This window comes from Mastigoproctus giganteus, chromosome 6 (genome assembly GCF_048544385.1).
Source record: "Mastigoproctus giganteus isolate SK-2022 chromosome 6, ASM4854438v1, whole genome shotgun sequence".
Lineage (NCBI taxonomy): Eukaryota > Metazoa > Arthropoda > Arachnida > Uropygi > Thelyphonidae > Mastigoproctus > Mastigoproctus giganteus.
Genome location: NC_143580.1, coordinates 74541011 through 74554421, shown reverse-complemented (window position 1 = coordinate 74554421; position 13411 = coordinate 74541011). Strand labels below are relative to the sequence as shown.

The following is a 13411-nucleotide window of genomic DNA, read 5'->3' as shown; positions in this document are numbered from 1 at the left end:
AAACCCAGATCATCAGAAAAAGACTTTGGAAATATGTTTGCCGCAAAAAGTACCCAAATGGATGACAGGGTGCCTCCGTAGCCAGGTGGGCAAGAGCAGCAGTGCATAGCACACGCTTCTTGATTAGACAGGGGTTCGAGCCCGTGACCACCAAATATGGAGGATGTGGAAAGGTCAGGGAATGACCACCACATATCCCTGGAGCAATATGGCCTTAGTTGCTAATGCTCCTAAAAAAAAAAAAAAAAAAAAAACACTTCCAAAGTACCCAAATGTAAAAATATGCTGTGAACTTTTAAATTCTTGTTTTGATTCCACATATCTATGTGAATCAGCCTTTTCATATTTGAAAAAAATCAAAGATGAAGAATTGCTCTACTTTTACGGACTTGAATGCAGAAGATTCTTTATGGTTCCTCTAGTATCACAGTATATCCCCAATTTTGAAAGCTTGGAAGATGATATGAAGACACAAACTTCATGTAAATTAAAATTTTAAATAAGTAAGAGTTTAAAATAAGAATTCTGAATTGCATTAAATTTTAAAATTTATAAGCAACATTTTTCAATATGTGTTAACTTTTTTAACCATGTGCAATGAAATTCTTGAGATGGTAGATCACAGCACATTTTGAAGAAAAAAAAGTAGATCTCATCACAAATTAAGTTGGCCACCCCTGAAATATACTATATTGAAGTTCCAATAAAGCTGTGTGAAAAAATTCAAAGAGAGAGACCTGAATTGTGGAAGGATTGTTGATTTCTTCGTCAAGACAATGCTCCAGTACATAACATACTCTCTGCCAATTTCTAGCCAAATAACAAATCCCTGTATGTCAATATGCACCCTACTCACCAGACTCAGCTTCTTCTGGCTTTTTCTCTTTGTAACTGAAAAGTGTACTTAAGGGAACCCATTTTCAATTTATTGAAGGCATTCAGAAAAAAACGACCAAAACATTAAAAGGGCTTACAGAAGATAACTTCCAGAAATGTTTCTGTGCTTATCAGAAATGTATGGAACTGTGTACAAGCCCAAGCCAATTATTTTGACGGAGATAACTTGTAACAAATGAAATAGTTCATTATATTTATTTTATTACAAAAATAAATATAATGAACATTATTTAATAGCCACAGAGGCTGTTTAATAATATGTGCTGCACTTTTCAGAATTGATTCAGTATCTGAAAAATGAAAACATTGAAAAATAGTTGAAATAAGCATATGTCTGATTCTGATTGGGGCTGTGGCTGATTGAATTTTAAAAAGTAGTTATGGAATTTTCAAAAAATAATAAATAAGAATTAGCAGATACATATCTAACGAAGTCTTTATTCATACTGCTTGTTCTTACGTGTATTTTTTATTATTTTTTTACGCTTGAACTCTGTGGCAATTTTTTGAAATTCAAACAGCCACGGTTTCGTTACTGTTCACAATCAGACACACATATGAACACTTATTGTTTTCAAGTTCTGAATTGATCCCAAAAGTATGGCCTATATGTTACTAAACATCTACAGGGTGTTTCAAAAATATTGGTACAAATGTTTAGGAGAGGTAGGTAACATCTAAAGGAATGTGAATCGCATAGGAACCCATAACCGAAAACGTCACGGAAAAGTAGTAGCAGAGGCACAAGAAGCAGAAATGATACAAGACGGTAATTAGTGGCAAACATTTATTTGACATAATATTAACAATGGAGTAAGAGATGGATGCATTTCATGATGTTACAACAGATGCTCGAAGGTTCCACCATGAGACGCAATGTATGCGTGACACCGACGCAGCATGGATTGGTGGACACAGTCGAACACACCTGGAGTTTCTTTGACAGTAGCAGCAGCGCAGATGAGTCTCGCCACAAGATCCATTTCTGTCTCCACAGGCAATTCGTACATGATAGATTTCAGGGCCCCCCACAGAAAGAAATCAAGGCTCGATAAATCAGGTGAGCGTGGGGTCAGGCAACGGGTCCACCACGGCCAATCCATCGATGCCCAAGATGCCTGTTCAAATGGTCACGAACACACCTTCCATAATGGGCAGGTGCCCTGTCATGTTGAAACCAAATGTTGCGTCTCACATTTGCTGCAACATCGTGAAGTAACCCTGGTAGAACTTGTTCAAGAAAGATCCGATATTTAGCGGAGTTCATGCGGGATGGTAACAGGTATGGGCCGACTAAGCAGTCACTGACCATACCTGCCAACCCATTTATTGCGGAGCGATGTTGTGCTGCATGGGGGTGCACACCGTGTGAGTTGTCGTGAGCCCACACATGAACATTGTGATGATTGAATAAGCCTTCCCGAGTGAAATAAGCCTAATCCATAAACAAAACATAGGCTGGAAAATTCAAGTCTTGAACACTTTCTTGGAGAAACCACTGTGCAAAAGCCACACGTGCAGGATGATCTTGGGGGAGCAGTAACTGAACCCTTTGGAGATTAAAGGGGTGTAAGGAATTGTCGTGCCAGACACACTGTACACTGCAATGAGCCACTCCTGAGGCAACAGCACATGTGCTGGTAGTAGGATTATTCTGGATGGCATTCAACACACTTTCTTCCATGGTGGGAGTTCGCGTTGAACGTGGTCTGCCCACACTACTTCTGTTACCTCTAAATGACCCATAATCACACAAATTTTGATGCACATTCGCAAACAAATGGTAGTCTGATACGTGGCTCGTTCATTGCCCTCTGCTAATCCATACGCTAGGTGCATGTCTGCTAGGCGCCACCATAGCCAGGTGGGAAGGAGCAGCAGTGTGTAGCACACACTTCTTGATTAGACCGGGTTTGAGCCCGTCACCACCAAATACGGAAGGTGCGGAAAGGTCAGGGAATGACCACCGCATATCCCGGAGCAATATGGCCTTAGTTGCTAATGCTCCTAAAAACCAAATAACAACAACAACAGCATGTCTGCCAGCTCACAGTTCGTGTATCGATGCATGCTGTTTGTGCGGCGACTACTGCTTGAATGAGTAAACCAGAAATTTTCCCTCTCGCGAATTGATGAACAGCGCCGTGTACCGACTTACAGTGACGTTTCCGGTTATGGGTTCCTATGCGATTCACATTCCTTTAGATGTTACCTACCTCCCCTAAACGTTTGTACCAATATTTTTGAGACACCCTATATATAATGAAGTGGTACGCTACCTTGTTAGAAGTAGATCAGGCCGCTGCTTCAGAATACTGTACTCTGTCAAAACAAACTAAATAAAGCATACCTGGCTGGTTTAAGTTGCTGCTTGAGTTTATGCATTCTCAGAACCTGTTTTTTGCTTTTATTCCTATTCACATGTTCTGAAAATTTGAAATAGCATTATATGATAGACAGTTGGATCTGTGATCACATGTATCTTTGAAATCTCATTCAGTATAATCTTACAAAACTGCAGCTGCCTTGTTCTGGATCATCCTTCATTAAACCTTGATTAACTTAAGATGATAAGGTTTCAAACCTGAACATACCATCCATAAGCATCTGATTCGCAGGAATAACTTAACATCAAACGTAATAATTCTAATTATGTTGGTGAGCCAGATGAATCTCCTTTTACTAGGGAAGAAATAGGCTCCACAATAAAACCTATGCGTTCAGGGAAATGCTTGGGGTTTGACACCATTAAGGTTGACGTGGTTAAAAGAACCTCGAAACTAGTTCCAGATTCAATTGTGATCTTGTTTAACTCCTGCCTAAATCATGGAAAAAAGCAGTTCTAAAAATCTTGTTAAAGAATCCGAACAAGCCCACTGATGATCCTTTGTCATATAGGTCCATTGCTTTACTTCCAATGATGAGTAAGGCTTTGGAAAATGTCAAAGCTGGTTGACTTATAATGGCTTTTTCTGCCAAGGGACTGCCCTCATTAAACCCAGGACCCACTCTAGGCTTAGGCACACGAGGCACCGGCCTTGGGGCACCAACATTGTAAAAAAATTAATAGTATTAAAGAGGACCAGAGAGTCGAAGCATTGGTAGTACGAGCAATGCCGCCCCCCACCCCCCCAAAAAAAAGCTGTATTGCAAGGGGCGTCGTTTTTAGCATTTTTTGTTTTTGGTTTGCCTATTTGATTTTTCGTACCTGGCTCCGTTTTGATCAAAAATTTTATTTTTGAGGTGCCTATGTTACTTTTCGCACCAAACCCGCGAAAATTCTCCAATTCATTTGTGATTAGTGATCTCTGCATCACCACCAAATACAGAGGATGCAGAAAGGTCAGGGAATGACCACTGCATATCCTGGAGCAATATGGCCTTAGTTGCTAATGCTCCTAAAAACCAAATAACAACAAGAACAGCCGGTCTCTGTGGCTAGCGCAGAAAGGAGTTTTCAAAACTGAAATTGATTAAAACTCATTTGAGAACAACTATGAGTCAGGAAAGATTAGATGGTTTAACAATATTATCGATTGAATGAGATATTTTAAAAGAACTTGATATGGAAGAATTGATAACAAATTTTGCGACAGTAAAAGCCAGAAAAGTTTTAATTTAGTTAAAAAATTGTTTTTTGCTATGATTTTCAATAATTATTCTTATACTTTATAGACACAGCTTATATACTTTATTTAAGATTTTTTTTGCTTTGTTTTTGCAAAATTATTACATTTATTATTATTATAATACCCCTATTTTATAAGTATAATTTTATTCAAGAATTTTTTTGTTTAGTTTTTGAATAATTTATTGTTGTTATATACCATTTGTAAATAAAAGTTTGTAAATTTAATTTTATGTAAGATTTTTTAAATATGTTCTGTCACGACAAGCCCTTTTTGTAAAATTTATGAAGCTTAAAAATTTAAAATAAAAAAAAATTATCAGGAGCTGAAAATCAAACTGGACTAGGGGTGCCACATACCCTCGAGCCGGCCCTGATTAAACCAATGCGGTTTTACAAAAGGAAGAAGTACCGAAGATGCTGTATCCCGACTTCTAACTATTAGAGAGGGAACTGACACACGATATCTTCTGGGTCTCTTAGTTGACTTCAAAGGTGCCTTTGGTGGCAGAGTGCTCTGGAGAGGTTCCAGGAGGCCTAGGTATCTCAACCTATATATGAGCTTCTTAGTAGTTATTTCTCAGACCACACCATAGTTGTGAGAAGTGGTGCAATAAAAGTATTCAGACAAGTAACAAGAGGATGCCCGCAGGGGTCAATACTTGGACCCTTGTGTTGGAATTTAATATTCGATTTCTGGCTCAATAAAAAGTTTTAATAACACTAAGATGGTTGCTTATGCCGATGATACTGATTAGTGGAAATTCCAGAAAAAACTTAGAAGAGACAGGAGATGTCGTATTGAATAAACTTTCTAATTGATCAAGGTTACATAAACTGCAAGTTTCTACAGCAAAATTGTCACAAATGCTGATTAAAGGTAAACTCAACTGAGGTCGTGATCCTGCCATAAAATACAGGAATCAATCCATTAAATATACTTCCCAAGTAAAATATCTCGACATGCTTCTTGATGATGGCATGAGTTTTTTTCCTCATACTAAATATCTTAAAAAAAAATGTAAGGTCATCCTAACAAGATTGAGACAAATAATGAGACAGGACTGGCGTTTAAAGAGCCATACACTAATATTGTACCACAACTGCATATTTCTCTTTATTGTGCCACAGCCTAGGGATACCGGACTAATAAAACAGCAATAATAAAACAACTTTTACAGGCACGCAGAGTTGCATTACTGATTATGTCCTGTATGTGCAGGATAACCTCCACCCTGCAGATTTTGCTAGGAAAACTACCCATCCATTATGAGATGCAGTATAGATATTTCAGATACTATTTAAAGAAAAATAGAGGTAACACTAGATGACATTCAACTGGATTTAACAATGTCTACTATTCAGGAAAAAAGACGACTGAGAGCCATATTTGTGTCAAAATGGAGAGAGTTTGGACTTCTGCAGAAGTAGGTGGTGTGACACATCAGTTTCTACCGACAGTTAGGGAGATTGCTAAGATGGATTTGCTTTGGTTCTCCCCAGACCTTTATGCTACCGTTCTGTTAACAAATACACATACTTGGCAATAATAAAAATTTTGAAGCACTGTTTAAGTACTTGAAAAGCATAAATATATATAATCACTTCTGATAACCATAATATTAAAGACTCAGTCATAAGTTAACAATGAAAAGGCACAATAGGCCCAGGAGGTCCTCGTGCCAGAAAAACCCACAACAACATCTGTTAACGGGTCATGGTAGCCTTAAAAGTAAACTCCATAAACTCAGCCTTTCAACTACAACCGTATGTCTTTGCGGATCCAACGAGACAGTAGACCATATTACATATGATTGCTGTTGCTAACATGATTTATGACTTGAATTGGGCCTAGCTGTTACCAACTTCACCAGAGATAATAAACAAGAATTGATATTAACAAAGGATGTATTTATCATCTTCAGTCTATTCACTGTTTGGACCTTCAAGAGAAGAGAGGAACTTCGAGCCTCTAATCCTGCACTGTAAGTTTTAGTAAGTATCTTCTCTGTGATTACTGTTTAGCTTATCTAATTTTATTAAGTATATTAATTAAATACCGCTGAGGATTCTTCTTTGTCCTGTGCTTCTTTTTCGAACTTTGCACATTCTGGATGTCAAAGGATTTTATTTAGTTTGCCTGGGACTGCACCAGTGTGATTACTGTGTTTTGTTTTTTTATGAAGAATATAAATAGTTTTACATATAAATTCTTTCCCAGAAGTCTAAGTTAACTGCAGCCATTATCAACCCACTGCAGGATGGAAGCCTCCTCAATAATTCATGCTGTGGGAAATGGACCATAATCTGCCACGCTGGTCCACTGCGGGTTGGCAGATCGACCGTATTTAGCAGTCAGGGGCTTGAACCCCAGTTTACTCAAAGAGCGTGTGCTACTGCACTCCCGCTCCTGACCACTTGGCTACGGCAGGATACTGGGGTTTTAAATTTTTAAAGCTGTTTCTAAGTGATTGCAGATGAGCGTACCCCTGTTCACAACGAACTTGTCACATCTTAGAAGACGCTGTGGATGTGATAGTTAACACTGAGTTGTTTAAAATGTTCTCTCAAGATAACCTCACTTCTTCAAGTCTACATTTTTTCTGTGCAGTGTTTACAGGATCAGGCTATATTTTTTTCTTCAATGAACTTTTATTTATTTTGGAAGATTGGAGATAAAATTTCTAGAGATCAGTCCTACAATCGGTTGTGGATTCTATTATAAGGAAGACTTGAGTGTATAGATTTGAGGACAAGTGAAGACTTCTTTCTTAAAGTTCTAGAAAAATAATGTGTTAAACATGGAATTGTTCTTGTGAGCTGCTGGACATTTTTATCTTTCATGAAGTTTATTGGAATATACACTGTGTTGCCACTTTATTAAATACACCTACCTTGTTGAGCCTCCTTTAGCCTTCAAAACAGCCTGAATTTGTCTAGGCATGAATTGAACAAGATGCTGAAAACGTTGTGCAGGAATGGAGTACCATGCAGACATGAGTGTGTCACGCAGTTCTTTGAGATTCGATGGAAGTGTAGGTCTGCAGCGAACAGCCCTTTCCAGCTAATCCCAAAGATGTTCAATAGGATTGCGATCCATGGAATGAGCAGGCCACTGCAGCAAAGAAAAGTCATTGTCATGTTCCTGGAACCATTCCATAGTGATTCGGGCTTTGTGCACCGGCACATTATCCTGCTGGGAGAAACCATCTGACTGAGGATAAACTGTCAACATGAACGGATGCACTTGGTCAGCAACGATGTTTAGGTATGATGTGGCATTCAGACGTGAATCTATGGGTATCAATGGACCCAACACGTGCCAAGAAAACATTCCCCACACCATAACACTGCTCCCACCACCTTGCACAGTAGTTGTCAGACACGACGGGTCCATGGATTCATGTTGCTTTCGCCAAATTCTGAGCCTTCCATCAACATGATGCACCAGAAACTTCGACTCGTTAGACCAAGCAACTGTTTTCCAATCCTCGATGGTCCAGTGCTGGTGTTGCTGTGCCCACAGGAGGCATTTCTTCATTGATAACAAAGGTACGCAATGTGCGCATTGTGGCCCATCTGTTTGCTTGCACAATTCTAGACATTCTCCTCTGACCTCTCTGATCAACAAGCAATTTTCTTCCACAGGAGTGCTGTTGAGAGGATGTTTTTTGTTCATTGCACCATTCTCGATACACCCTTGAAACTGTGGTGCGTGAAAAGTTCAGAACTGCCATTTCAGAGATGCTTTGTCCTGCACCTACTACCATGGCACATTGGAAGTCCATTAGATCACTCCTTTTCCCCATTCTTGCTACGGTTTGTACGCTTAACTGATACTAGAAAGGTTGTTCTGCTGCATTTATATCCACAACTGTGGTCATGTGACTTGCAATGTTGTGGGACGTGCCATTTGGCCCTGGTGTACCTAATCAAGTGGCAGGACAGTGTATATTCCTTTCATAAACTTTCTTTCACAAACTTTCATCCAGGAAGACGTTGGGAGAAATACGACTTTTCTGTTTATATGCCTTATGTGTACCTGTTCTCACCTTGGAAGTCGCCGACCGGACTATCCGGGTGGGTAAAGTGCCTACTTGGCAACCCAAAAGTTGCGGGTTGAAAATCCTGCCGTGGGCTTGGATCAGAGTACAAAATGCAAAAATTTGGGAGACACATTATGGCCACAGAAGCCGATGCGCCAACAACTAACAAAAAAAAAAAAAAAAAAAAACTTGGAAGTCACTTGAGTGATCCCCTTTCCTAAACGAACTTTCACATTCTGGAAGACGTTTGGAATGTTATTACTTGTCTTCTCTATCAGGTCCAGTGATGAGATAGAATAAAGAAGAAATACTGAGATTGCATGTTGTGTATATACTTTGTAAATGTGAGCTTAATGTTAATAGATTATTCAGTGTGTAAATATATGCTGATATAGATAATGATTGTGTTGCTTTACTTATCATGGAAAATGAATTGTTCTGCTGGTTGTAATCTACATTGAGGAACTCTTCTCTGATCCTGAAGATTTAGGGTTGTATCAAAGATTTGTGCTTGAAGAGTAAGAAGCACTGCTATTTATTGTGTATTCTTATTTGCTTCTCCTCTCTTCTTTTTATAGGGTGGATCTCTTCATCTGATCTTCCCCTTTCATATCTCTTTCCATTCCTCTCCAAGTTCCCACACTCTTCCTTCTTTATCTCTAACTTCATTTTCTCTTTTAATTGCTCTTTCTTGGGACTTTGTGCTGGGAAAAAGCAGCACGAGATAGTAGATCCTGGCTGCCTCCTCGTTGCAGGGATCAGGTATTGCCGCTTCCCACCTGCTAAGAGCCAGGTACCGGCTAACAACAGAACAAATCATGACATTTACATATACTACATACAAATGGCCGGTTTTGGTGTAAGTTTCAACACAAGATATGTACAATAGCAACTAAGGGGGGGAACCCTGGGGGTCCACCACAACAGCAACTCTTGAATATCGCAGAATATAATAAGCATCTGTGGGAAAGTTGAAACTTGGGGACATAAGTTATATGACTGTTATGAGTACTCCAATCTTATGGAGAAATTAATAGCAGGGTTGGCAAATCTACATGGATTGAATTCTGGAAGGAACAGAGGTGGATTTCAAATTCTTCCAAAAGTTTACTGTCCAGGTATTTCAAAGACGGTTAATCTTGTTACAAATAAAGGAGCAAAGATCATATACTTGGATTTTAGGAAAGCTTTTGATACTGTTGTGCATAGAAGACTACTGTACAAATTGAAACAGTACGGCATTTAGGGAAAGCTGCTACAATGGATAAAAGGATAGTTGAGTGGGAGAAGACAGAGAGTGGCTATCAATGGACTAATGGACTACCTCTTCATGAACTAATGTTATTAGTGGAGACACCCAGGGTTCGGTGTTAGGCCCATTGTTGTTTTTGGTATTTATCAGTGATGTTGATGAGGGTATGTAAAGGTTAATATCTAAGTTTGCAGACGATACAAAGTTGCAGGGTTGTTAATGACAGTAATGATAATATGCTACTGCAACAAGATCTGGAAAATTTGAGCAGATGGGCTGAGAGGTGGCAACCGAAGTTTAACGTTGACACGTGTAAAGTACTACATATGGGTAGCAGTAATTCCAGAATAACATATCAACTGGGTGGTACTACACTCAGGGTAGTGGAGAATGAAAAGGACCAGGGGGTAATTGTACAGTCAAATATGAAGTTTTCTGAGCAGTGCAAATAGGCTTCAAGAGTAGCTCATGGTGTCTTGTCAATGATATACAGGAATTTTGCTAGCAGGGATAAGGGTATGATTGTCCCCTTGTATAAGGCAATGGTCAGGCCACACCTTGAGTACTGTATACAGGTCTGGAGGCCTCATTTTAGGAAAGATGTAGAGCTGCTGGAACAAGTACGGAGAAAGGCAATGAGTTGGTGAGTGGAACAAAGGGTTGGTGTTACCAAGAAAGGCATAAGTTCTGCAAATTGTAGCGTCTGGAGACTAGGCACCTGTGAGGTGATCTAATTGAGGTGTATAAGGCCTTGAATGAATTGAGCAAGCTCAATGCTAATGGGACTCTTCCTGTTGCTCAGATTCTAACCTGAGGAGACATAAATTCAAATTGAGGAAAGACAATTGTAGAATAGATGTACGGAAATTTGCTTTTAGCCAGCAGGTGGTTGATAGTTGGAACAAACTTCCATCTGTTGTAGTAGAGGTCAGCAGCTTAAGTAAGTTTAAGGCAGAACTAGCTAAACATTTGGAGTGAATGGATGGGTGAAATGGGAAGTGGTTTTTTTTTTTTTTTTTTGGCTGATGCTATATAAGCTTGCTTTCTTGCATCATATGCCTCTGCTAATGCTAAGGAAATTAATTGTTGCATCATGTAATGAGGTCTTTTGGCTGACTGGAAAACAACCAGGTTGGCTCATTATTAGAACAGATTTCGACAGGGTAGGCACAGGATGTGTGGTACTGTTCTAATTATAGGTGGGACCTTACCCTGTGTGGGCAGTGAAGCCCAGATTGTTTCAGAGAGAAAGACATCTTCGAGGGTTCTTGTGTGGATGGACTTTGGATGTTGTTACTTACTTTGAATGTATGTACTTCATTCTCTGTACAATAATATGAATTATATCTTTGATACTGTATGCAGAGTATTGCAAATATACATTGAGGTTTCCCAAATTTGGCAGGGGCCACCTGATAAATAATAAAAAAAAATGCTCCAATTGGAGCAGCATACTGCACACTGATTTGTAATCTGTGCAGGTCTTGCAGGCGTTGCAACAGAACAGATTAATATTTATTAGCAGAGTTGGTGTAGGATGTGCGTAATGTTCTGATTGCTTGTGGGAGTCTGCTGCTCTGCTCTACCTTCCTCAACTACCAATGTCTGCTATTCACCTAGTTTCATCTCCTCTGTTGAGTTGTGTGCTGCCAAGAGTTTCAGCTTGGACTATATTATGATGTAGTGATCATATGTACTTTATGGACTGTTGATGATGGGTGGACTTAATTTGGTTTATCTAGATATGCTGCGAACAATGTTTGCAGTCTGCTTAGATGTACATCATGTGTAGAGCGCATCTTTGGTGAACCCCTCACATTTTTTTGACTTCACTGAATTAAGTCAGGTAACATGGATTCTTCTTTCTGGTGGCATCATTGTTAAGTCTGTACTTCATCAATGTACACTTCTTATACAGTATGATTAGACCGGGGTTTAAGCCCGTCACCACCAAATACGGAGGATGCGGAAAGGTCAAGGAATGACCACCGCATATCCCCGGAGCAATATGGCCTTAGTTGCTAATGCTCCTAAAAACTAACTAACTAACTAACTAATCTTATACAGTAATTGATGGACTGATGGTGTTTTTGTGAGCTTCCTATCTAATGGGGTTGTAGTTCCTGAGTGTCTTTCACTGGACTGGACTAATTGAATGTGTATTTTAAATGTATGTATTTATATGTATTGTATAAGTGGATTAATGTATCCATTAAGTATGGTATTGTATGATATGGCAGTTTTTAGCAAGGAACATGTAGTATAATAAATAAATAAAATGTTTGTGAGATGTTGAGTTTTTTCAAGGCCCTCTTTAAACAGTTTTCTTAGGATTTTTAATTGAGTACTGCTTCTGCTAGCTACTTATTTCTGTGCACAATTTTGAGTTGACTACATTTTTGACCATTTTCAGTTGTCAGTGGCGACAATGTAATAAATTGATCCCTTGTGAAATTGAGATCCTGAACATTTCATTATATAATCTCTCCTGACAGTCTCAGCATTTCCAATTCTCGAGTAATGTTTCAGCACCTACTTCTGTTGATCGTTAGTCAGGCTACCAACTATTAACAACTCATAAAAAGAAAAGGAATTCATTAGATCCATGTATCAACTGCATACCTACTTTTTGTGCTTGCTTGTTTTGGAATAGTCCTAGCTGCAGTCACTGGAGTTTGGCATCAGTGCCAGAGGCTTGCCATCACTGTTATAAATGGTACTAAGTGTGACTTTAAGGTTTAAGTACAATAGTAATAGCTTCTCATTTTTCTTCATAGGGAATCAAATCATTGATGGAGGCCTGCCATGAAATATATCCAGTTTTACAGGAGTGCTTAATTAAGTCATTAAAAGAGAAATCAAGAGAAACAAATAAAAGTACCAATGTTAATGTTCCATTATCTTCTTAATTTTAAATATTTAATAAATTTTTATAAAAAATTTGATTTGTTAATTTATTTATTTTTTTTTTCTTTCAGCCTATATTTTGTGCTTTGCTAAAAGTGTATAACAAAGTACATGATTATGAGGGCATGAATCTATATTATATTATGAGAATTGGAACAGTAAGCAAAAATTGTATGGTTAATATTTATCAAGCCTTAGTACTGTTTCTTGTAAGATACTGTTTTACAGTATTCACAACAGATCCCATAGCAACATGAACAAAATTTTGTTTGCACTTTGGAATAATACTGTCACATTTTATGGCATTGTTCAGCACTCTGCTTTGAGAATTTCTTTGCTGGCAAATTTGGATGTGTAGGTTGGGATCCAGGGACAATATTCCACGAATTCCTAAAGTTTTTTGTGAGTTTAGGTTTTAAATTAATGATAAGATGCTTTGTCATACTGAGAGATATACAAGTACAAATAGAAACTTGTAGCCTGACAATGCATGAATGCTGGTAAGGGAGCAAGCTTTGGAAAATAGTTTCAAATAATCACACTTAATTTTTATCAAATGTCACCATTAGCATAACAGTGATGACACTTGATTTAATAATTTACAGACTTCTCTATTAAGGGAACTGCTCTTGGAAATGTTTGCAAGTGCAATTGTCATATTTGTATTTTTCTGTGCACCAC

General features: G+C 38.5%; 1 protein-coding gene across 1 annotated transcript in view; it reads left to right on the top strand.

Annotated features, from left to right (window-relative positions):
• The window catches only part of LOC150084412 (exosome complex component MTR3-like), a 251761-nt gene extending 239029 nt beyond the window's left edge, over positions 1–12732 (top strand). The window contains exon 10 of the mRNA XM_090376220.1: positions 12601–12732. Coding sequence (XP_090232346.1) covers positions 12601–12732 — 132 coding nt within the window. The remainder of the gene's footprint in view (positions 1–12600) is intronic.
• The last annotated feature ends 679 nt before the right edge of the window (positions 12733–13411 follow it).